The 25273-nt window shown below is 39.2% G+C and overlaps 1 protein-coding gene across 2 annotated transcripts in view; it reads left to right on the top strand.

Moving 5' to 3' along the window:
- The window catches only part of ELP3 (elongator acetyltransferase complex subunit 3), a 100483-nt gene that overhangs the window by 50233 nt on the left and 24977 nt on the right, over positions 1-25273 (top strand). For both annotated transcript variants that reach the window (XM_036100829.2, XM_036100828.2), the window contains 5 exons: positions 6066-6259; positions 18588-18678; positions 21719-21784; positions 23271-23498; positions 24698-24779. In XM_036100829.2, coding sequence (XP_035956722.1) covers positions 6066-6259; positions 18588-18678; positions 21719-21784; positions 23271-23498; positions 24698-24779 — 661 coding nt within the window. The remainder of the gene's footprint in view (positions 1-6065; positions 6260-18587; positions 18679-21718; positions 21785-23270; positions 23499-24697; positions 24780-25273) is intronic.

Here is a 25273-nt window from a genome sequence, read left to right as displayed (position 1 = left end):
TATCTTGGGTTGTATGCCTACAGTGTGCTAGTTATAAATTGACTTAGACCTCACACCTTGTTGTTTAGGCCAGCTCTGGGTCACTACTCTTAGTATCTGTTTATTTGCATCTGTTCATGACAAATTCACACTCTTATCTAGTGGTAGGTTCAGAGCTTGTAACTGTGTGTGATAAATAGCATTTGCTTATATTTTCCGGGAACTCAGAAATGAAGCTTCCTTTTTTCTTACAAAGCTGGAAGTCCTTGTTGTGGTGGAAATTCGGGAATTTATCCTGAAAGCATTAACTTCACCCTTTCCAGCTATCCTCAGATAGGACTTATTTATTACTCAAAGTAACTTTTAGCTGTTTTGGTGTTTTATTCCTTTAAAAATTAGACTGCTCTTGAATATCCAAGCTAAGATTGCTGAAAATGCTTGAAGAACATTTATTTCTCTTCAGAATCTCCTGTCAGTTACCAGAAGTCTTTCAAAGTCTATTAACATCTGACACAAGTTCTTTTTTTTCCCCACTGAGCCAGTCTGATTGAGTTACTACTGTTTGGCAGGGATGGCTAGAGGTATTTGTTCTTACTTGTTTTTAATATAAAGGCTTGTTACTGAAGATAGTGGCATAGGAAACAAGTCACTGTAGCATTCTATCAGAAAAGACCACCTGTAGTCTCTTCAATTGAGGAAGCCGGCCTGATGAGATTACGTAACTGGTCAAGTCAGTGGTGCGTCTCAGGTAGAACCCAAGCTCTTAGGTAAGCACCCTTTCCATGGCACCTTTCTGTGGTAACTTTTTTAGGTGAAGGGAAGTTTGACTATGAATGACTATTCATGACCTGAATGATGTTGAAATACAAGTCAAGTTGGATCTTAACAAAATTTTAAACCTCATTCTACTTTTAGTTATTTTTTATTTGAATCAAAGGAATACATGCATAATTTTAAAAGTCAAATTGTACCGAAAAACCTACAGTGAAAGACAGCAATACCTTCCTTTCCTTTTCCTTGAGTGCACCCAGACAGATCATGTTGCAAACGCTCCAGTGTCTCTGCTTCTCCCTCCCCTTCATTCCTCAAACCGACTGCAGTTTGGCTCCCACCCTTCACTGAAACTCTTCTCTCGAGTGTTGTAAAATACTTCCTAATCTCCAGATGCAAAGGATACTTCTCTGCTGTCATGTTATTCAGTCTTAGCATTTGTTGTTGTTAAAGACTGTCTCCATTTTGGGATTCTCACCCTCCTGGCTTTTGTGACTCTTCTGTCTCCTGGCTCTCTTCTTACCTCCAGGACTCTTTCTTTTCTGCTCTGTCTTCTTTTTCTTCCCACCACTGAAATGTAGGTTCTGTCTTTTGCTCTTTTCTGTCTGCTTGCCTTTCTTCTATTCTAACTTGACCACTTAACACTTCGGTGAGTCTCATTTTCTCTCCACCCTGAAGCCTTAGGCTCTTCAGACCAATTACTTAATACTCTGCAAATAGCACTAGATGTCTTACATGTAGTTAGAACTTAGTATGTCCAGTGTGGACATATTTATCCTTTCCCCCAGCCGTCTCTTCCTCTTTTTTTTTTTCCTGTCATGCTTGGTGGCCTCTTCATCTACATATTCTCCCTAGCCAGAAATTCAGGAGTCATTCAGGAGCAAGTAGAGAATATGTGGACTCTGGAGCCAGACCGCCTAGTTTGGATCCTGGCCCCCAGTACTTAGTAACAGACTGTTTGACTGCTTTGTTCCCCAGTTTCCTCATGTCAAAAATGAGGTTAATTATAGTATCTCCCTATTATGAAGATTAGCTGAGAAAATGGATGTAGCACACTTAGAAACATGCCTGGCACGTAGTGAGCGCTCAGTAAATCTTTGCTGCTGTGACTATCCCTTCATACCTTGAATCTAACTCCACAGGAGGTTGTCAGTAACTCCCTCTGCCTGTCCTTCAGAGCTCCCCTCCTCTCGGTCCCCGCTGCCACAACTTCAGTTCATACTTTCATCAGCTCACCTACACAGTTAGACAGCTTCTCAACTAAATCACCCAGCCACCAGCCCTCTTCCCTTCTGATGTTCCATTCGCATTGCACCAGACTGATGTTTATCAGATTAATTTTTTATCTTTACAATATAAAAGTTGTTAAATAATAAAATCACTATTAAATATTACTTGAAAATTCAGTACATCCTAGAGAGATCATATCAAAACATAGTAGTAGTCCTCTGCCACTTTCAACTGTTGTAGCTGGGGTTTTTTTCTGGGTATTTACCCCTCTGTATTTCTTACTACCATGCTTGGATTGCTTTTTCCTGATGATTTTGGATAGATTCTCTTGTCTTACTGTTATTGTAGATGAAAAGTTAATTCTTTTAAACTCTGCTCCCATTTCCCAATATTGTTACATCACTATTTTAGCTACATTAGTAGTCAATGTTTACATTACAGTTTTTACATAAATTATTACTGACATAGAGCCAAGTAATATACTAACATTCTTTTCTTGAATAACGTTTTGGGTTTTTTCTAGAATTAATAATTGTCTTTTTTTAATTTGCTTAGTTCTCTATGCACCTGTAACTTTCAAGGGTACCCACCCACTCAGTGTTAAGGCCTCTCTACCAGTGGCCTAATTAATCAGATATTCTCTCAGTTCCTTTTTTAGGCTAGTGACATGACTCACGGGTGTCTTGTCCTCCAACTCCAAACTGGACTGGCAGTTCTCTGTGCCTGGTTCACAACTGTCCTCCTGGAGGCTTCTCTTCACCAATCTCCTGGATTGGATTCTTTGTTTTCTGGTTTCCAAGTTAACCCTTTTTATTTGTTTATTCCTTGACTTTACTAAAACACATTTTCCACCAGTTTCCTTAGGAAATATTCATCATAGAAAGTAAGGCTTTGGTGTGCTCGAAAAAATGGCTCTTTGCAACCTTCACACTTAGAGAATTGTGTAAAAACATTTTTTTAAGGCATTGTACCATTGCCTTGTAGCTTTTAGCATTGCTGTTAAGAGCACAATTTTGTTTTTATTCCTTATTCTTTAATCCTATGATCTATGTAACCTGGGTGTTTTGTTAACTCTGGAATATTTTAGAAAATTGTCTTTATCCCATATGTTGTGAAATTTCACAGTGCTGTATCTTGGCAAGAGGTTTTTAACTAATTGTGCTAGATTTTTGAAGGATCTGTCATCTGGGAAATTTCCTTGTACCACTGGGTAATTTTCCCCTTTCATTTTCTATGTTCTCTTTCTAAAACTCCTATTAAGCAAATGTTGGATCTCCCAGGTTCGTCAAGTATTTTTTATATTTTTTACCTATTTGTCCTTTGTTTTCTGCTTTCTTCTATTCTCATGTTTATCTTTCAACTTTTCTGTTAAATGTTATTATTTTTGTTATAGCTTTGATTTTCAAGAGTTCTTTCTTACCTTCTGGTTGTTTGATTTTCTCTAGCATCTTGTTCGTGTTTAATAGATGTAATAGATCTTCTCTCTCTGAAGGAATTATAGGGTTTTTTAAGTTTCATTTTCCTTTATGCAATGCATCTTTCCTCCAAGTTCCTTTTTTTTCTTTTTGTTTTGTTCTGCCCTTTATTTTTTAGGCTTCCTCCAAGTTTCTGGTGATCCTTAGCCAAATGGTCATACTTTAAAAGTAAGGGACGGGGTGGGGGCCTGGGTAGCTTAGTCAGTTAAGCGTCCAACTCTTGATTTTGTCTCAGGTCATGATCTCAGGTTGTGAGATTAAGCCCCGTGTCAGGCTTCGTGCTGGGCGTAGAGCCTGCTTAAGAGGCTTTCTTTCCCTCTCCCTCTGCTCCACCCACCCCCCCTTAAAAAAATTAAAATTAAAAAATAAAAGTAAGGGGCTGAAAGAACAGATTGCAGGGTCTAGGTAGCTAGCTGCTGGGATACCTCATTGAAGGATATTCATATAATAAGCTCTCCTTTTCTTTTTTTAAGGTTTTATTTTATTTATATTTTTTAAGATTTTATTTTTCAGTAATCTACACCCAACCATAGGGCTTGAACTCATAACCCCAAGATCAAGAGTCACATTCTCTCCAACTGAGCCAGCCAGGTGTGCCCCAGCTCTCCTTTTCTTTAGGGGATTCTCAAATGTCAGTATCTTGAACTCTTATTTAGGGCCATTTGATTAATCCAGAGATGAACTCTCCAACTTCCTGCTTGGGGGTGGCTGGTATGAGTAGGTCACAGAAAATTGACTGCTGGTATCCAGGGAGCAAGGCAGGGAATCCACCAGTGAGTGTGCTGGCTTTCACTTAATCTCTCTGTCTTCAGCCTTTATCCTCACCTAGGCCTTCCTTTGTACCTGGAATCTCAGAATCCAGCAGTTTCTCCAGGGAACAAATGGGCAGGTGACTACCTGTAGGCAGGCCAAAGGAATAAGGGATAAATCCCTCCATGTTCAGACAGAAGAAATCCTGTGATTTCTTCCATCCTGCCTGGTTAATGGTACTTTTGACCCATGAGCTTTTCTGGGACTCTAGTGTGACTGAGCTGGACTTTCATGGGTATCCACTTTTGCAGATACTTTGTTTATAGTTTTATTTACTTGCAAAGTCATTTACCAATCTTCATCCATTTTCTGTCTTCCAAAAATTTATTACCATCACTGGTCCTGTCCTCTAACACCCAACTGATTTCCTCTGATGTTCTTTTTGTTCTTCTGGGTTTATACTTTTTTAAAAGTTCATCTCTTATATTACTATGATTTTGGAGGGAAAGGAAGGAAACACATGTTTCAATTCTCCATGTTTAACCAGAAGTCCAGAACCAATTTCATCTATCATCATTCTTACCAGCCCAACTATCTTCTAAATTTATCATATAAGCCCTTGAACTACTTTTCTGAAATCCCGTATTCCATTATGGACTAGGTACAGAATGACTTGCATACGTGTTCTTTTGGGTGGCTATAGAATACTTATAAAGGCCTAATGAATCATTAATATATAAATGTTACAGGGAAAATTACATGCAATTACAGAAGAATATCCCTAAGACCAAATGATGCACAAAGAATACAGCATTTAAGAATATGACAGAAATCAATGAGAGAGATCGAAAAGTCTGTAGTTAGATTTCTTTGAAAAGCAAGTTAAGCTTTGGAAAGCTCTACAAGAATAATGGAGCACAAGATAAAAAGCATTGTTCTAGTCACAATGTAGTACAGCTGGCTCTCTAGGTACTAATGCCAGGGTGGGGTGAGAGGAAACTGAGTCCACCTTCATTCCTCTATCACGCACTGTGCTAAAGTAAGAGCAAATGAGCAGTGCAAAGTCATGGAAAGGATAATGCCTGGTGTCTCCTTACTTCATCCCAAATAAAGCCAGCTGAGATGATATAGTACAGGAAATGACTATGTCAAAGTAGATAAATTAGATGTATTTCTCAGTGTCTAGATAACAGATAGTGTGTATCCCAGGTTAGGAATGGTGCCAGTTGGCCTGAAGAGGGATTGGCACACTCTTTCTGCTAAGGGCTGTATAGTAAACATTTTAGTTTTTGCAGGCAAGTGATGATCTCTGTCACAACTTTTTTAAAAGTTGAAACAGTTAAGCATATTCTATTATGAAAGGAGGATACAGTCTAGAGGTGAAGGCGGACATCGAATAAATTATCAGTGTGATGATACTAAGAAAGCAGTAATATAGAATTCAGTATGAATTTTTTTTTTTTTTTTTAAGCGAGGCAACTTGTATTTGAAGGTCAGGAAGGCCTCTCTGAAGAATTGGCATTCATGCCGAGACCTGGAGATTAGCTAGATGAAGTAAAATTGATGTACTTTCCAGACAGAGGAAATTGCCTTTGCAAAGGCAGAGAGGCAGGTGGTGAGGAGATGAGATTGCAGCAGTAGACAGGGGCTGGATTAACGAGGGCTTTGTAACCCAGCACGCACACATTTTGCTCCAGTGAGACTGTAAAAACAATGAGTTGCTATTTTGTTCCATCAAGGCAGTCTAAGGACTTGGTAGGTATGTGAGAGAAGCTGGCCCAGGACTGAAACTTGACCATGGAACCTTCATCAATCTCTACATAACTAATGGAGTGGTAATTTTCTATTCTCCATTCACAGGAATTTTTTGAGAACCCTGCTTTTCGTCCTGATGGTTTGAAACTCTACCCTACTCTGGTGATTCGTGGAACTGGGCTTTATGAGCTGTGGAAGTCAGGAAGATATAAGAGTTATTCTCCTAGCGACCTGATCGAATTGGTGGCTCGGATCCTTGCTCTTGTGCCTCCATGGACTCGAGTGTACCGAGTGCAGAGGTAGTGTGTTCTCTTTTATGCCAGAAGTAATCAGTGATGAGTCTGTCTGTTTAATTTCTAATGAGAACAGTCCGAGTTAATATTGAGGGGTTTGAATCTTATTTTTTTTTAATTAAAAATGAGACCTGGAATGCTGTCTATACATAGACAGAGATGGAAATCATGTCCAAGCCACTTTGCCAGTATCTTATTTATTCATGTATTCATCTCTCCATTGCTTCATGTGCCAGGAAATGGAGTTATGATGGTACATATGCATGATGTTGGTTCCAGAATTTCCTTTTACAGGTCTACTTCAATCTGGATACAGTAGTGAGTATGGAAGGAGGAAGTGTAGCCATGTGTCTGTTATCCCTGTTGCAGAGCCTCTAAAGAAAAAAAAGAAAGAGTAGCTATAATCATTCTTCACAGATATTAATGTAAATGTGGAGAGAGAGTAACCTATTCCTGATGGCATGAAAGAAATCATCTTAACGGCTTTTTTCCTAGAGGAGAGAAAACCTAAGATCTCATTTGCATTCATGACATACATACATACATATGTTTATTTATTTATTTTACAAGAAACATAACATGGAAGAAAAATTTTAGGAACCATAAAGTTACCTGTCTACCTACAATCCTGACAAAGCCATCCCTGTATTTGCTGTTCAGGAAGGCACATTTCTACCACCTTGCCAAAAGCTGCCTAGATTCTAGTACAAACAGAAGGTTTGAAAAGGTGACTAGCAAATGCATGTACAATCAGTTGCTGTGACTATTACCCCACTGAGCACAAAAATTGTGTTCCTAATAATATAAAACAATGAGTACTGAAAATAAGCAGAATGAAGAAAATTATCAAGAATATAAAATAATGGATTTGCTTAAAAGTTGAAGGATATTTACACACCATACTTCTGCCACAACGTATTTGATTTCTTAAATTTTTTTAAATTATTGGCCCAGTTGAAGGATCTAAATTGCCCATATGATTTCTGTTTTTTTTCTTTTAAATACTGAGGAAAACTCAGCTGCCAAAACTGTTTGCATTGTCCTTCCCCTTCTTTTTCAACCCTTCTGAAACTCAGTTCAAAAGACATTAGAAGGTGTTCCAACGATGCAGCCATGTGCACAGAAGTAGGGAGCCACAGGGCGGGTATGTAGGCTGCACCTGTGGAGGAGGCAGTGGTGTGGCGTGGTCTCTGGCAGCCCAGATGTGGTGAAAAGGGCATTCTCGCCGAGGGCTGGTCTGGCACAGGATGTCAGAACTGAGCAGGGTGAGGAGCATATCTCTGGGGTGGGTGCAGAGAAGAGGACAGCAACGGAAGATTGGTTACTTGCAGAGGGTTGATCTAGGAAAGTAGACAATATTAAGGATAATGGGAGCTAGGTTTTGTGTTACCTGGAATGGAAATTACAAGTGTGAAAAAGAAAATTAGAGTGCACCCTGTGGTGTTTTAGAATAGGAGATACTGGTGTGAACTCATGGTTTTCAACATATAGGAAGATATAGAAATAATTGTAAATGTATAATAAATAATAAATACAGTGTGTCTTTTTCACAGTCTGTTTAAAGCCATGGTTTTTTTTGCATTTTTTTGCCGTTTGTTGGTGATTTCACTATTTAAAATGACCCTTAAGGGTAGTACTGAAATGTTGTGTAGTGTTCCTAAGTGCAAGAAAGCTATGATGTGCCTTCTGGAGAAAATAGATGTGTTAGATAAGCTTCATTCAGCCTTGAGTTACAGCACTGTTGGCCGGGAGTTCAATATTGAATCAATAATTATATATATAAGATGTTGTTAAACACATGTGAACAAGGTTATATGTTGATCAGTTAATGAAAATGTTGTGACCAAAGGCCCACAGGAACCTAGCCCTGTATTCCCCCTAGGAGCAGTGTTTTAATATTCACTAACTCAGCGTTCATGGCAACTTTGTAGAACATAGCTACTGCGAATAATGCGAATTGACTATACATTGTTTCAGAATACCTCCCTACAACATGCTTATTAATTACAGAGCAGAAATAAGTAACTTGACTGTGGAGAAGACTGGCAGCTGGTCAAAGTGAATATCACCAGTAACAGGACAAGTCAGTTATGTGCCACATGATAGTATGACAGTATCACTTCTGTGTTACTCAGCCAAAATTCCATAATCTGAATTTAATTATGAGGAAACAGCAGACAATCCCAAATTGAGGGATATTCTAAAAAATAGTGTGAAATCTTCAAAATTATAAGAATTAAGGAAAGAGTTTCATTTTGAAGGAGACTAAAAAGTCATGATACCTAAATACAACACAGGGTTCTGACTGGACCCTTTTGCTATAAAGGACATTTATTTAGACACTGGTGAACCTGCAGTGGAGTCCAGGATTAGACAGTAGTAAAGTACCGGTGTTAATTTCCGGATTTTGGTGGTTGTATTATGATTGTGTAAGAGAATATCCCTGTTGTAGGAAATACTTTAAGTATTCTGAGGGTGTTGGAACATCTTCTTCCCAATTTACCGTCAAGTAATTTAGGAAAATAGTTATTTGTACTGCACTTGGGACTTTTTCTGTAACTTTGTAAAAATGTAAATTAATACAATAGAAAACAAAGATGCAATAAGTAGTATTAATAAAGACAAAAGAAAAAGATTATTTGCATTTAACTGACTTGAGCAACTAGATACAAGTGAAGATACTACTTCCCAGAGCGGAGTATGACAACAGATCTGTTGTGTGGACCTTAATTTAGTGATAGTGATCTTATCAGCTCTGAGTACCTGAGACACTTACCTGGCCCTTATTATTCATAGTGAGCCCTAACACATATTTCCCCCATGGGGGCCAGTGTTGCTGGACTAGCCCTTACGCTGCTTATTATAATTGCAGGACACACTTCAGCAAAAACCATCAGGGGACTTTGAGAAACAAGATTTGTTACTCAAATGTCCTGGAGGGTAGCCAGCAAACCCAATAGGTACACAGTGAGCTTGAGGGGGAAGGGGGGAAAGGCATGAACCTGGGCCTCTCTGCCTTTATTAGGATCCAAGGGTGGAGTGTCTAGGGTTTTGTGGGTTCACTCATTATTGGTTAATTTAAAGAATAAGAGTGGGAATTAGGGTATGATAAGGAAGAAATGGGGCCACTCAGTGGGCCAGTTATCTAGGTTAGCCAGGGCTTTCTGAAAGAGGGAACTTCATTGGGGGAAGGGTCAGTCTAAGTCCTTATCTGGTGGTTTTGCTAGTAGCTGTGTCACACCGCTGGCAGTATGTGTACTCAGGATGGATGTCTTTTGAAATGGATGCCTCAGCAATCAAAAACTTAATGTCAGGCACTTACACTACAGAAAGCTTAATGTCAGGCACTTACACTGCTGGGCAACCAGAGAGCTCAGAAGATAATACTTCCCAGCAGCAGAGAATGGCAGCAAATATCACGGAGTAGATAGAAATTTCACAGCCATACACACCATAGTTTCTTACCATAAGTAACAAGGCATAACTCACACAATCAGGTGAAGAGTTTGCATTCTCCCCCTTCACTTTCAGTTTTAAATTTCTTACTGCTGGGCGCCTGGGTGGCTCAGTTGGTTAAGCGACTGCCTTTGGCTCAGGTCATGATCCCAGGGTCCTGGGATCGAGTCCCACATCGGGCTCCCGGCTCAGCGGGGAGCCTGCTTCTCCCTCTAACCCTCTCCTCTCTCATGCTGTTTCTCTCTCGCTCGCTCTCCAATAAATAAATAAATAAAATCTTTAAAAAAAAAAAAAAATTTCTTACTGCTGTAACCAGTGAGTCAAAAGCAACAGAGACATTGCTATAACATTAAAAGCTTAATTTTATAGACCATGAAATATCACCATGGGACATTGTCCTGGCCTACCACCAAGAAAATAAAGACCTTGAGAAAACAAGAGCAGCAAAATAATCTCTATAGCAAAATTGTGAGGGCATCATGACCAGAAAAATTAAGAACATGTGTGTTAATATAACCAAAGGTTGTATGATGAGAAGGGCATAATATCATGGATAACCAACATGAGGCTGATGAAAGAAACCCTCTTCTCAGTTCTCCTATTATGACACCATTAGGGCTCTCTCTGGAGAATCCAGCAATAGAAGTGTCCCCCAGCTCTAATTCCAAGAAGCCAAACCGTCAGTTCTATTTCTCTATCAATACATCACTTAAAAGATTTATGCAGGACAAATGGTACAGGTGGGTGTAGGCTTAAAATTTTGAAGTGACACTCTTTTATTACTTTACAGATGTGTGGGTGAATTAAAACTTAACAGAATGCTGTAAAACGAGAGGTACAATCTCTTTAAACATGGAATTAGTAATGTCCTCAGACTCACTCAGAATTTATTTCAAGATGGTGATGACTCAGTTCCTAACGTAGCAAATGCCTTTGGTGGAGAGAGTCATCCAGAGTCTACCTGTGATGTCAGATTTTCATGCTTTGGGACTGATAATTTACTTAATTTTGAATGTGATTATTTTCTAGGTTTTTTAGAATAAAGATTAAAATCTTTGGGATACTTTCTATTTTATTTTTCTATTTTTTGTATTTCTAATTTAACCATGATATTGCTAAACAGGTTTCCATTAGAATTCTTTGGTTTTATGTAGCTCACCATGCACTAATTTAAAGCATTTGTTTTCCAATAAGCATGGACAGAATCCCTTCAAATACTTTACCTTATTTTTTGCGTTGAATATTACTGAACTATTACTATGGCTACCTACATAAGAATTCATTCAGATTTATGTTTTGCTACTTGCTTTTTACCCATTTTTATTTGCATACTTTCTTGGTATATACTGCATAAAAAATTATTCAAACTTACTTTATATTGACTTGTTTTTTTGTTATCAATCATCACTGAAATTCTAGCCTAGGCTTTTACAGTGCTGAGGTAGAGAGTGTTTTTTCACCGTTTGTTGATCCCAATACATTTCTTTCAGAGCATGTGATTTTATATTTTTTTTCCAACAGAGTTTGTAGGATATTACTATCCAGAACTTGTATTTTCTACTTAAGTTCTAGTCATAAAGCACTGTATTTACATGAACAAAATAACCTCTATAAAGCTACTTTAAAAGCACTTTCAAAATACATAGTAATAACAGGCTTATGTTATTTTTCCAAAAATTTCCTTGTATGATTAGAATGCATCTTTACATAGCAATACATTTTATACACTTGCAAATGTTTTGTTTGCATTTTTGTGTTCCATTTCTCATTAAAGACTTAGAATAATCTTCATAGTTATAATTTTAATGGCAGCACTGCAGTCTAGCATTTTAATTTGTCTCATTTAGTAAACTGTTCCCTGATATTGGACATTTAGGTTGCTTCCAGCTTTCTTTTTTTTTTTATCACTATCCTGACCTCCATGACAGCTAAAATCCATGTACATAGCAAAATCCATTTTTACTTTTGATAAAGTCATCTATTAGAGTAGTATAATCTAGGAAAAGGATCACTCATGCTAAGGGAACCTTACTTGATGATGATGAATATACTTTCTGGAACAAGGGGAGTATAAATGAATTTTGTGGGTTTTGCTATGTATATTGATATAGTTTTCCAAAGGGATTAGGATAAGCTTCCAATTTAGAGTAGTAAGTAGTTATTGGTTTTATCACAATCTCTATAGAATCAGATGCTTACATTTTTTATTTACCTAGGGGTTTTAATTTGCATTTCTGTAGTTATTAGTGAAGATTAACATTTTTTCATGTAACTGATTATTATTTGTGCTTCTTCTTAAATCAGTTGTCTGTTTTGTATATAAGTTCCAGTCATGGAATTTGGATCATAAAGGAGATGGTGCTTTTTGTTGAGATAACTCAGAGAAAATCTCAATTTTACCTTTCAGAGGCCTTTTGAATTATCTTCATTCTTCTGGACAAATATGAAGACTAGGGAGACAAAAAGCCATGTTCACATAGTACATTTAACACTTAAGAACAGTCTGATAGGTGTGTTCTGGTAAAAAGCTTCACGTCTTGGCTTAATGTTTTATATTTTATTTATTTTATATTTGGTTAAAGCTCAAATTTGGTATATCTGGCCCTCTAGAAGGAAATTTGTATGGATAGCTGGATGGTAAAATTTTGAAATAGAGATGCTAAAGAAAGTTTTAGTGGGTAACTCAAACATTATATACAAATGTGTGCAAGAAAAGACAGGGTCTTTAGACAGTGTTAAGTAACTGAGAAACCTGATTTGGGCAAAGAGAATCGTATGGTTTTGACTCTGCAATGTTCCTTCTAGCTTCAGTTTTAAACTTTTAGAGCAACTCTGAGAATGTAGAAAACTGATAAAGAAACCATTGGCAAGGGAGAAGAGTCTCCTTCCAGAGTGTTGAATCTAGGTAATTTAATAATTATAGTTTATTTTTGTCTTAAACCATACTAAAGGCAAATCATATGTGTTTTTGTGTTCTGTGCCTTTAGGATATCTGGCTATTTCTATGTAGGGTCACCTAGTGACAGCTTCTACCAATTACAGGTAATAAACTTAGTGTTGACTGGTGCATCTAAACATACAGGGAGATTTTAGGAATAGTTTTTCAGACAGGTGTTAGAAGGGTAGAGAGGAAGGAGAGTAGGAGAGAAGATATTTCAAGTGAAAACACAATGTTTTATACTTGGTCTTTTTTTAAATACTATATTTTACTAATAGATTACTTGGTATTTTTAATTGGACATTTTCCCCACCTTTTCTTAACTAATTTATAATTTAAACTTCTAATTTTATGACCGTTGAGTCAGTAACATCTTATTGGGTACTTTTATGAAGCAGTATTCTAATAGATGATTCTCTGTTGTGGCCCTGAAGGATGAAGTGCATGATTGAATGTGAAATTCTGTGCAGACACATGATGGAGCCACATTAAAATGCTGTTGCCTGCGGGCCCTTTGACAGCTGTCTGCCTTGCGGTGGTATTTAAATCACTGTGAAGCATTAGAATAGGAATACCAATTTGCAACCAAAACATGCTTCCGAAGCTTGAGAAGCTTCAGACCAAAAAAGCTCTAGACATCATTTTGAGAGGTTTTTGATGAGCAAATTGCAAATATTAGCACCTCTAAGCTTAAAATGTTACCTACTGAAATAAAAAAGTGAATAAATATTATTGAGTGTAATCTCTTTTCAAGTCAAGAAAGTAAAACTAGATTGAAACAAATTGAGAAACCTAAAAATAATTTTAACTCCTACCTAGATGGACTTCAGATGGTCAGTAATCTCACCTGGGCTTTGAGCTCCTAGAAGACTATAACAGTATCTGTTTATCTTTATATATTCCAGATTGCTTAATAGACTACTTTGCACATAGAAGATGCTCAGGATATATAGAATTCCCTTTGTTTTCATTGCAAAAGACCTTGTCACTGAAAGTGGAGATTGCCACATTGCTATTCCTTAATGAGGAAGAACTCCCATCTGGTATACTCCAAGCACGTCACTGCCAAAGACCATTAAAACCATGTTGTGGGTGTCTGGGTGGCTCAGTCAGTTAAGCGTCTGCCTTCCTCTCAGGTTATGATCTCAGGGTTGCCCCACGTGTCAGGACTCCCTGTTCAGCAGGGCGTTTGCTTCTCCCTCTCCCTCTGCCCCTCCCCACCAGCTCGTGCTCACTTGTGCATGTGCACTCTCTCTCTCTCTCTCTCAAATGAATAAATAAAATCTTTAAAAAAAAAAAAAAACCATGTTGCATTTTTGTAGTGATAGACATAAATTTAAGGATATTTATGAATTGTCAGCAGCATCATAAATCCCTCTATTATCAGGTCCTCTCTGATTTGTGCTTCATGGTAGTCAGAGCTAGCTTCTGGGACATGTGACCTGCGTAGTCTCATAGGGCCTTGAACTTGGCTTAATGCTTTGCTTTCACCATCTTGAAATTACTAATAGTTTCGTAACAAGAGGCTGTCGTCATTGTACTAGGCCCCACAAATTATTAGCCAGCCCTCTTGGTAATTATTTCGGTCATATAATTCTGCTTAACAACACTATATGATAAAACCAGTCCCTTAGAGAGTTTACTTCATCTGAAAATTTTAGTCTTTTAAAAGTACTGGTTCATTATTAGAAATATTTGTGGAGAGCCTGTTCTTCCTTCCCCTCCCCCCTCTCCTTCCCCTCCCCATCTCTCCTTCCCCTCCCCACCTCTCCTTTCCCTCCCCACCTCTCCTTTCCCTCCCCATCTCTCCTTCCCCTCCCCATCTCTCCTTCCCCTCCCCATCTCTCCTTCCCCTCCCCACCTCTCCTTCCCCTCCCCACCTCTCCTTCCCCTCCCCCCCTCTCCTTCCCCTCCCCCCCTCTCCTTCCCCTCCCCCCTCTCCTTCCCCTCCCCCCTCTCCTTCCCCTCCCCCCTCTCCTTCCCCTCCCCACCTCTCCTTCCCCTCCCCCCTCTCCTTCCCCTCCCCCCTCTCCTTCCCCTCCCCCCTCTCCTTCCCCTCCCCCCTCTCCTTCCCCTCCCCATCTCTCCTTCCCCTCCCCACCTCTCCTTTCCCTCCCCACCTCTCCTTCCCCTCCCCACCTCTCCTTCCCCTCCCCCCTCTCCTTCCCCTCCCCCCCTCTCCTTCCCCTCCCCACCTCTCCTTCCCCTCCCCACCTCTCCTTCCCCTCCCCCCTCTCCTTCCCCTCCCCCCTCTCCTTCCCCTCCCCATCTCTCCTTCCCCTCCCCATCTCTCCTTCCCCTCCCCACCTCTCCTTCCCCTCCCCACCTCTCCCCTCCCCACCTCTCCTTCCCCTCCCCACCTCTCCTTTCCCTCCCCATCTCTCCTTCCCCTCCCCATCTCTCCTTCCCCTCCCCCCTCTCCTTCCCCTCCCCCCCTCCTTCCCCTCCCACCTCTCCTTCCCCTCCCCACCTCTCCTTTCCCTCCCCACCTCTCCTTCCCCTCCCACCTCTCCTTCCCCTCCCACCTCTCCTTCCCCTCCCACCTCTCCTTCCCCTCCCCCCCTCTCCTTCCCCTCCCCCCTCTCCTTCCCCTCCCCACCTCTCCTTCCCCTCCCCCCTCCTTCCCCTCCCCCCTCTCCTTCCCATCACCTATGGAGGCAATGCCATGGAGGCACTGACCACAGCATATCAGTCATCTGAAGAAATGGAGAGTAAGGGTAGAGAGTGCAGCGATGGCAGCTTAAGTAGTGAGGAAATTGGTTACATTGAGCAAATAAACTATTTGATTTAGCAAATAAGTCAATATAATAAAGATAAAAGAGCCAGATTTCTCATTGTCTGAAGGGATTTATAAACAATGAAAGGTGAAAAATTGAACACTGGATTAGAATTGTAACTATCAGTATGAACTCATGGGCTTTTAAAATTTACATATAGAAAAGTTATAGATGTACGTTTATGTGTGTGCATATATGAATGCCTTATATGCACATACAAATATGTATGTATATACGTAAATTTCTTGGTTGTTTACACTGAGAGAATCTGGAGGCAATGACACCGCAGTGGTAATGAGCACAGTGAGTGCCCAGATCTTGATTTCTAAATACCATTCCTCACTAAAGGGAATTAGGGCTGCTTGGAAAAATGGCCAATTCCAGGGCTGGAGCAGCAAACATACAAAATAAACCTGGAACATCTTGTTGTTCTAGAAAGTACGAAATATTCAAAGAATGAGGACATGTCAAAAGGACCCAGAAACCAGCCTGAATACATACCCACTGGCCAAATCTAATTTAAGCAACAAAATAAAAAACATTAGCATCAGATTACAACTCTTTGAATAAAAAAGGAATCCATGAGTTCATAGGTGAATAAATAAATGCAGAAGAGAAAGTTCTTCCTTGCAGTACAAGCCCAGCTAATAAATGTAGAAGGCATGATAGATAATCACCAGTTTGACAGTCATAATAGGGATGGTGAAACAGGAGTCATCGGCGCACGTTAGACTAGTAGTTGGAGGGTTGATGAGGAACAAGATTTGTTCTGATACTGTGTAAACAGGTGTCCTTTTCGCAATCTACTAAATTACCCATTTTTCACATTTTTGTGCTTTGTGTTGATTTTGCTGTTTAAAATGGCCCCAAGCATAATGCTGAATTGCTGTCTAGCATTCCTAAGCACAAGAAAGCTGTAATAAGCCTTCTGAAGAAAATAAATATTAGATGAGCTTCATTAAGGCGTGAATTATACTGCTGCTAGCCACAAGTATTAGGTTAATGAATCAGATATATGTTAAATAAAGTATCTTTACACAGAAATAAAATAAAACAGGGTTATGTATTGATCAGTTGAAGAAAATGTGACTGAGTGTCACAGAAACCTAACCCTGCATTTTCTGTAGGGGCAGTGTTTGAGTAATTGCTAATACAGTGCTCATGGCACCTTTATAGAATTTAAGCGCAGTGAATAACAAGAATCAAATGTATCTGTCATTTAATGGGTACTAACAGTGATTGCCAGTGATTTTATCAGATTAATGTCATGTATAACAGGATTTTAAATTTTACCTGTAAGTCATGAAAATACATGTATTTGTGAGTTATTTATAAAATATTTCAGGGTAAATGGGGTGCCTGGGTGGCTCAGTTGGTTAAGCATCTGACTTCAGCTCAGGTCATGATCTCAGGGTCCTGAGATCGAGCCCCAGAGCCCCACATCAGGCTCTGAGCTGAGTGGGGAATCTGCTTCTAACCTCTCCCTCTGCCCCTCCCCCACCTTTTGCGCACACGCTCTCTCTCAAATAAAACCTTAAAAAAATGTTTCAGGGTAAAAAAGGGCATTTAGAAGACTTGAACTTTGGCTTATATAATATGAAACAGTAAAATATTTAAAACAGTATATTTGCACATTCCTTGCCAAAATAAACCATATTTTTTTTTACTTCAATAACCTTCATTTAGTTGCATCTGATTACTAATTTATTTTTTTTTAAAGATTATTTTTTTTGAGAGAGAGCGTGACAGGGAGGGGCAGAGGGAGAGGGAGAGAGAGTCACAGCAGACTGCTCGCTCAGCACGGAGCCCCATGCAGGGCTCAATCTCACAACCCTGAGATCATGACCTGAGCTGAAACCAAGAGACGGCTACTTAACCGACTGCACCACCCAGGCGCCCCTGCTGATTTAAAATATATTTGATTTTAAGAAATTGTAGTTCCAAAGATAGAAAGTTAATTTTTTTTTTTTACTAAAAACTGTAAGTAAACCATACATATTAACTAATCACTCTAAAATATATTATTTAATATCACCCTCACTCTTAACTCGCTGGTGTGTCATTGTCTTAAAGAATTTTGGCTTATCATTGCTTTATGTAATGTCTAATGGAAACTCTACTGGCTTCCAGAGCCTAATAGATTTACGTGTATAGCTTTTAATGCTAATTGATTGGCTTTTGATACTTTTGAGTGAGTGAGAAATATCTTATTAGAATCAAATGGGTGAATTAGCTAATTGTATATACTTAACATTTGGAGGGATAAGTAAAAAGAGAAGAAAAAGATTCAAGTTGATTCAAAAGCAAATGAGAAGAAAAGATATTTGGTGTATTCTTCAAATCTTTCTTCTAATCAACCAAATATTAGACAAAACAAATTGGGGACTTGTCTTTGAATAGGAAACAGATGTGCTAAGCATATTCAGTTTTTTTTAACTTTTATCTTCAGATGCTGATTTTTGTCTAGAAGAGGGTGTTGGGGGCTACTAAAATAAAGCTCATAACTTCAACTTTTGACTGAAATCTCCTTGGTGCCTGGCACTTTATGCTGTATTAATGCCAGGAAATAAAATTTATCTCCTCTTATCTTTAGGCAAGCTGTTAATCTTCTAATGCAGAGTCACTTCTAATTTAGATTTCTAGGAAACTGGGAGGGGTGACGGAGTATTCTTCGAGTCCAGTTGTTGGCTGAGCCAGGCTTTTGAGCTTCCTGGTTACTTGTCATTCAGCAACTGTATGGACAAGTGTTTATAAGCTTTATTAATAAAGAAGTGCATTGATAATAATTGTTATTTCTCCTCTTTAAACAAATCGGATATTTAAAAAGACAGTTGTATTTCTTGTTTTGCTGAGTGCAAATATATCTCTTCAGCCAAAAATCATTACTGATGGTTATCAGACATTTGTTTTACACTTTGTGATCTTATAAAGTGATTTTCATCGGGTGTTTCTCACAAAAACCCTGAGTGGTAGGTGAATATTATGATTTCATGGATGGGAAAAGAGGGACAGAGAAGCTCTGAACCTTGCTTCCTGTTTAGAATATTCTGCTTTTCTGATCTGCTTTGTAGGTTTTTGTTTTCCTTTTTTTATTTAATATCCCTGCCTTACTGGCGTAGAGAATGATTTATATTTTACAACAGCTGATGTTTTTCTTTTGCAGAGATATTCCAATGCCCTTAGTCAGTTCAGGAGTAGAGCATGGTAATTTGAGAGAGCTGGCATTTGCAAGAATGAAGGACCTTGGAATACAGGTAAGAGTCTGACGGTAACCGTTAAGATCAAAGTAATCTGAAACACAAAACACTTTGATACATACTTACAGACTCACAAGTTTGGTCAAAAAGTTTCATATGAAGGCATTCTTACTCTGTAACATGAAGTTGAAACTAGTGCTTGCAAAGGCTGCATCTAATCCCTTACACCCCTCTGCTTTCTTCCAGTGTAGGTTTGCTGATTTAAGGATTGCTTTTTCACCTACTCAGATGCCAACTATGTGTGCTCAACTCTCTTTTTTAAATTTTGAAGTATTTCTTTTCTTCTTTCTTTTGAAGTATTGGGTATTCAATTCTTTTTTTTTTTTTTAAAGATTTTATTTATTTATTTCACAGAGAGATAGCACAAGCAGGCAGAGTGGCAGGCAGAGGGAGAGGGAGAAGCAGGCTCTCCGCTGAGCAGGGAGCCGGACGTGGGGCTCGATCCCAGGACCCCAGGATCATGACCTGAGCCAAAGGCAGCCGCTTAACTGACTGAGCCTTAACACCCAGGCGCCCCTGGGTGTTCGATTCTTGACTAGTGGTGATAGACTATATGAGTGTACATTTGAAGAAACAAGGTTTACTACTGTGTAAAATGATTACCAAACAGTGCTGTTGCCCACATAGTCCAGTGTGCCTTGCCCCACTCCACCCCCATGTTTGTTCAGGTACTTACTTCTTCCGCAGATATTTATTAAACATCGTTCTACTGACCCTGAAAGTTACAAAAGAGCCCAGGAATCTGTGACAGTCTCTGCAGATGACTCTTAAATCACAGTAAGGTGATTATGACATAAATTCACAGAGCCCTAGAAACTCCTTAGAGATGCTAAAGAGAAAAAGCCAGGAGTGGGGGTCATGGCCTGAGCATTGATTCCTGGGCTCTGCCTTTAGCAATTTGGTTTCACCAGGTCTGGGATGGAGCTGTGGGATATTCTCATGCACAATTGAAACATGGACCATACTTTGAGAGACATTGTCTTGAGGATTGCATATCATGTTTGTGGACTTGCCCAAGACATTTTATTCTTTGGGTCAAATTATTATGGAGAAAACTTTTCAGAAAATTGTATGTCCAAAGAAGAGTTTGTGAACATGATTGGCTTATTCTTTAAAAAAAAAATTTTAAGTTCTAGAAAAATAGCAAATGTATTATTTATAGTAATTAATAGCAAGCACCAAACAAGACTGTATGCCTGTTCTGCTTCCCAGTTTCCAGCTGCCCTTATCTTCCAGCTCCTCTGTCCTCTGAGAATACCACAGCCAAAATGACTGACCTGGCCTGGTTATCCTGATAATCTCGTCATCTAGCTATCATCTTTAACCCAGTATCCCTTTTAAACCTTGATAGCCTCTCTTAAACTGGGAAGACTGAAAATCAGTGATAGCCCAAAGACATCTAGTTCACATAGGCAGTGTCTTATCAGAATATAAGCACACACCAATCTCTGCTTTTTAAAAAACATTCTCCTGGCACCTGAGTGGCTCAGTCAGTTAAGTTTCTGATTCTTGGTTTTGGCTTGGCCTGTGATCTCAGGGTTTTGGGATCGGGCCCCATGCCAGGCTTATACGCTGGCATGGAGTCTGCTTGGGATTCTCTCACCCTCACCCTCTCCGTCTGACCCTCCCCCTGCCAAAAAAGGCATTATCTCATAGCCCCCCTCCCAAAGGCATGCAGGTGTTCATTAAGAGCATGTAACTATGGCCTGTTCACATGCAAACTACTATATAGAACTGCTGTAGCTAAAAGACAACATCAAGGGCGCCTGGGTGGCTCAGTAGTTAAGCATCTGCCTTCGGCTCAGGTCATGGTCCCAGGGTCCTGGGATCAAGTCCCACATCAGACTCCCTGCTCGGCAGGAAGCCTGCTTCTCCCTTTCCCACTCTCTCTGCTTGTGTTCCCTCTCTCGCTGTGTCTCTCTCTGTCAAATAAATAAATAAAATCTTTTAAATAAATAAATAAATAAATAAATAAATAAATAAATAAATGACAACATCTAAATGTAATAGATTTGTAATTACAGAGACTTGTGATCCTTGTTTGCTATATAATTTTTGAGTTCATAGAATCCACATCAGCAAGGCATTATCTTGGACTGGTTCCTGGGACATGGAAATAGCTTTTTTACAGAGCTGAATAACGAGCTCTTATTTTTCTCATGGAATTCTATACGTATATAACAGTACTTCATAAATATGCTATTTTAGTAATATAGCTTGCATGACATCATCACATTTCCTAGGATGATCTTTTCTCATGGGTAGAAAATGTTAGAATCCTGACAATGATTTTTACAGTTTATTCTGTAGGGGAAAATAGGCCATAGGACATATAATGGAATACTGTAAGGACTTTGTAATTATAAATGTCAGGCTATGTAGTATGCACACTGGGTTGTGGAATAGAAGTGAGAGTCTCATCACATGAGCTTGGCCTTGCAGAGACCAGGCATTGCATGTGTATCATCTGCAGGCAGCTCTGTGCCTCCTAGTGATGCTCTCGTGACTGTGGTTCAGACAGTATAATAAATAGCTCTGGGTTCCTTCTTTTCTTCCTTTTTTCCTCCCTTCCTTCCTCCCATCCTTTCTCCCATCCTTTCTTCCACAATGCCCTTCTCTGCCAAAAAAAAAAAAAAGCACAGCAGTCTTTGAGCATCCCTCTTTTTGACATCTTAAAATGATACAAACATGGTGATGGTGAAGACGTAGTTTTGGATTGTACATTCAGGTACAGTTATATCCCCTGTGTAAAACTATTTTCAGATTTTAGGACCTATGTTATTTACTTTGAGTATTATATATTGATCTCAGAATTCTAAGCTTGTTTTTAAAGCATTACTGTACTAACTTTATACTTTATTTCCCCCATCCTCAGATTTATTAAAGATGGTTTTATTTTTAAATTTAGTTGTTTTTCTCTCATTGTAAATTATGTCCAAACTTAATTTTGAGCCCAGGGTTTGGTGGAAAGGTGTGAATAAATATTGAATTAGTTACCAGTTTTGTATTTGCCCCTCTCCTCCACCTTTTTTGGCAGTGTCGAGATGTCAGAACCAGAGAGGTTGGAATCCAGGAAATTCATCACAAAGTACGGCCATACCAGGTTAGTTTCTTCATTTTATAGAGAGTTTGGGTCCTGTTCATAAATTTTTGGCAAGGCTGGACCCACACTTTCTAACCAACAGGACTGATCCCTAGAAGTTAATAAGTAAACTAAGCAAAGTGTAATTGACGATCAGATATGGATGTCAAGACAGGAAAGGCAAATATGAGGGTGGGTGAATCGTAGAAGAGCCAGGCTAGGAAAACCAAGTCTGAGCTTCATTCTGGATCAGCACAATCCACCAGAATTTTCTGCAGGGTTGGAAATGTTCTATAATCTGCGCCATCCAATATGGTATCAGCCACCGGTCACAAGTGACATAGTGGTTACCTTCAGGTAGAGCTGGATGTGATGTTTATTTCTGTGTGTACAACTATTAAATTCTACACCATTGGTGGTAGTCAAATCAACAGATGGGCCCTTATCAACAGGGGTTCCACAGAAAACTTAAGCGTAATGCCCAAAAGTATTTATTGTTTGTACAGAGAGAGAACTTCTCTCCTATGTACCTATAATGCCTAGCTACGTGCCACATTTCCTGTGGGAGTTAACTCTCTTGTGGAACCCCATTTGAGAAAGACTAGATGACACCTGCATTGATATTTTTAACATTTGGGACCTTTTGAGGAAAAAAGTAGACCCAGACACAGTTAATAGTTTTTCCAAGTTCCTTTGCAATCCAGTTAGTTAGCAAACATTAAGTTTGAGAAGAAACATAAGCATTAGTCTGAATTGTTCACCTCACTACACATACTATCTGCCTATTTTTGGAATGTGTCTGGGTGTGACCATATGTAGGTTTCTCTGTGCATACTGTTACATATTGCTTATATAGATGCAAAATTCAAGGGCCACTTGAACAGTGAGTTTAAGAGTCAAAAGTCTATGTAGATTGCTACCACAAGAGCTTCCCCCAAAAGCTACTTTCCAGTGCTTGATTTTCTTTGATGTTTTAATTTTGTAACTAACTAGGCAGAATATTTTAAAGGGCTCATCCCTTTGAAGGGATGCCATACTTTCTTAAAATCCCATCAAGAAACAAGTGATCAATAACACATTTTTTCCCCCAAAAGCAGGTTTTAATGGAAGAGGTAAAGGCCAGGAAATGAAACTGTTGAGCCACCTGACTGTTCTGGGGCTCAGTGGTGCTCGCAAGAGCTACACATGTGATATAATGTGTAATTTTACCTTAGAGACTCTTTGTGGAGGATCAAAGATTTAAGTACATAGAAGCATTTACTAAGCCAGATCTCTGCAAGAATCTCAAGGTTAATGAAGTTCAAATATGTTTTCCTTTTATAATATTCCATGAACAAGGCAGGTACTCTTATTTAATCATTGATATGTGAGAGTAGACAAGTAAAAAGAAACATAATTCATGATTATTCATTCTTTATCCTTAATTGGGTATATTAGCCTAAATAAATACTTACAACAGTGAATTTTGTTCTCTAATTTAAAAACATTTTTAATTTTTATTAAACAGATTGAATTGGTAAGGAGAGATTATGTTGCAAATGGTGGCTGGGAAACATTCTTATCATATGAAGACCCAGATCAAGACATATTGATTGGCCTCCTGCGATTACGAAAGTGTTCAGAGGAAACCTTCCGTTTTGAATTGGTTGGAGGTGTTTCCATAGTTCGAGAGCTGCATGTGTATGGAAGTGTAGTTCCTGTGAGCAGTCGAGATCCTACTAAATTTCAGCATCAGGTATGCTGTATTCCATTTCTGTTTGACTGTAATTAAGAAATTGCCCAGGGGTGCCTGGGTGGCTCAGTCAGTTAAGCATCTGACTTGATTTCAGCTCAGGTCATGACCTCAGGGTCATGAGAACGAGCCCCGCATTGGGCTCTGTGCTGATCCTGGAGCCTGCTTGAGATTCTCGCTCTCCCTCTGCCCCTCCTCCCCCCCCAGCCCTCCCTACGCTGCTCACTCTCACAGGCACGTGCACTCTCTCTCTCTCTCTCAAAAATAGATTCATAAGGAAGGAATGAAGGAAGGAGAAAGAAATTGCCCAAAGGAGGAAAAGTGAAAAAGAATGGGTGGAGGGAGGGGGCAGAGGAAGAGACAGTGAAAGAGGAAGGAGGAAGGGGGAAAGGCAAGTACAGAAACCGAGGAGCTAATATTTTATGTTCAGGGATATTTTCTCTCCCAAGTTGTAACCTTTTGGGTGTGAGAGGGGAGGAGTGAGAGACAAATTTGAGACTCAGTCAAGTAGAATATAGTATTAGATTGAACCATATGAAATTGCTATTTTTGAAATTCAGAAATGGTGTAATACCAGCAATTTCTTATGATTCAACTATGTATTATGAAATCAAAGCCAATGATAATGTAAAAGCACTTGTGAAATATTAAAGTTCTCCATAGATGCAAGCTAAATCTGATATATAGTGGAATGCTATTCCACTCCCCACAAACAACTTAAATAAATAACTCACTTTTTCAAGTTTCCAGAAAATGGCTTAAATCACTAATGGTGGATATAGCGTAAATCTCTAACTTGGTGATTTAAGAATATTGCCTGGTTTCAAAAACCTTTTAGAAATTGGAGGGGTGACTAATAGATACAAGATTAGATGCCCCAGACTTAATCACCTGGCGATTGCCTAGAGCTTATTTAAAAAGAGACGGAAGTTGAGAGACAATTGCCCCCTTCCTGTGATGAGGTTACATCATCTACAGAATACCTTTTGATGGCTTTTGTTGCAAAATTATTGCCTAGTCTGCTATAGTATATTTTTGGTATAATTGAATGGTTTCTCTTTTCTTATCCCCATAATTTTTTTTTGTCACTCTTATTTAGCAGATTTTAGCAACTACTGAATATTAGCCTTTTTGTTTTACAGACCCTTCTTAATGACTTCCTTCCTTCCTTAATTCCCTAACCCCTCTTTTGCTCTTTCCAGGGATTTGGCATGCTGCTGATGGAGGAGGCAGAAAGAATAGCTAGAGAAGAACACGGATCTGGGAAAATAGCTGTGATATCAGGTAACTAGGGGAAGACAGAGTTCATGATTCATTCACATTTTTAACTTGGTATCACAATTAAAACGATCTCAGGCCTCTCTTGCCCCTATTTATGATTATTCACAATTGGGCAGCGTATAATAGTGAAAGACTTGTGGTCAAACACAGAATTCCTACGAGCAGTTTTGGTGGCATAGTTTCAGAAGCACTCCATCTCTGAGTGGCAAGACCAGTAATCTGGATCCTGTCTTCCTTGCTATCTGTCACACCGGTCATCTGTCTATCCCACTAGTTGTCATGGTCATTTCTTCTCTTGCGCTTTGTGCCCAGTTACTCTGTCTGGGAAAATGAAATTTGGTGATAAGGATCCAAGAAAAAGTAAACCAATATGGCCATTACCAATATTGTTGTTCAGAAACTTAAAATGGAACCTCAGGTGCCAATACAAGTTGTTTAAAGGTAGAGTTCTTTGCTCCTTAAATACTGCCCTCAGTAACTTTGCTTCTGGGAAACCA

This window comes from Halichoerus grypus, chromosome 3 (assembly GCF_964656455.1).
Source record: "Halichoerus grypus chromosome 3, mHalGry1.hap1.1, whole genome shotgun sequence".
In the NCBI taxonomy this organism is placed as follows: Eukaryota; Metazoa; Chordata; class Mammalia; order Carnivora; family Phocidae; genus Halichoerus; species Halichoerus grypus.
This window is presented reverse-complemented; position numbering and strand designations above follow the sequence as displayed.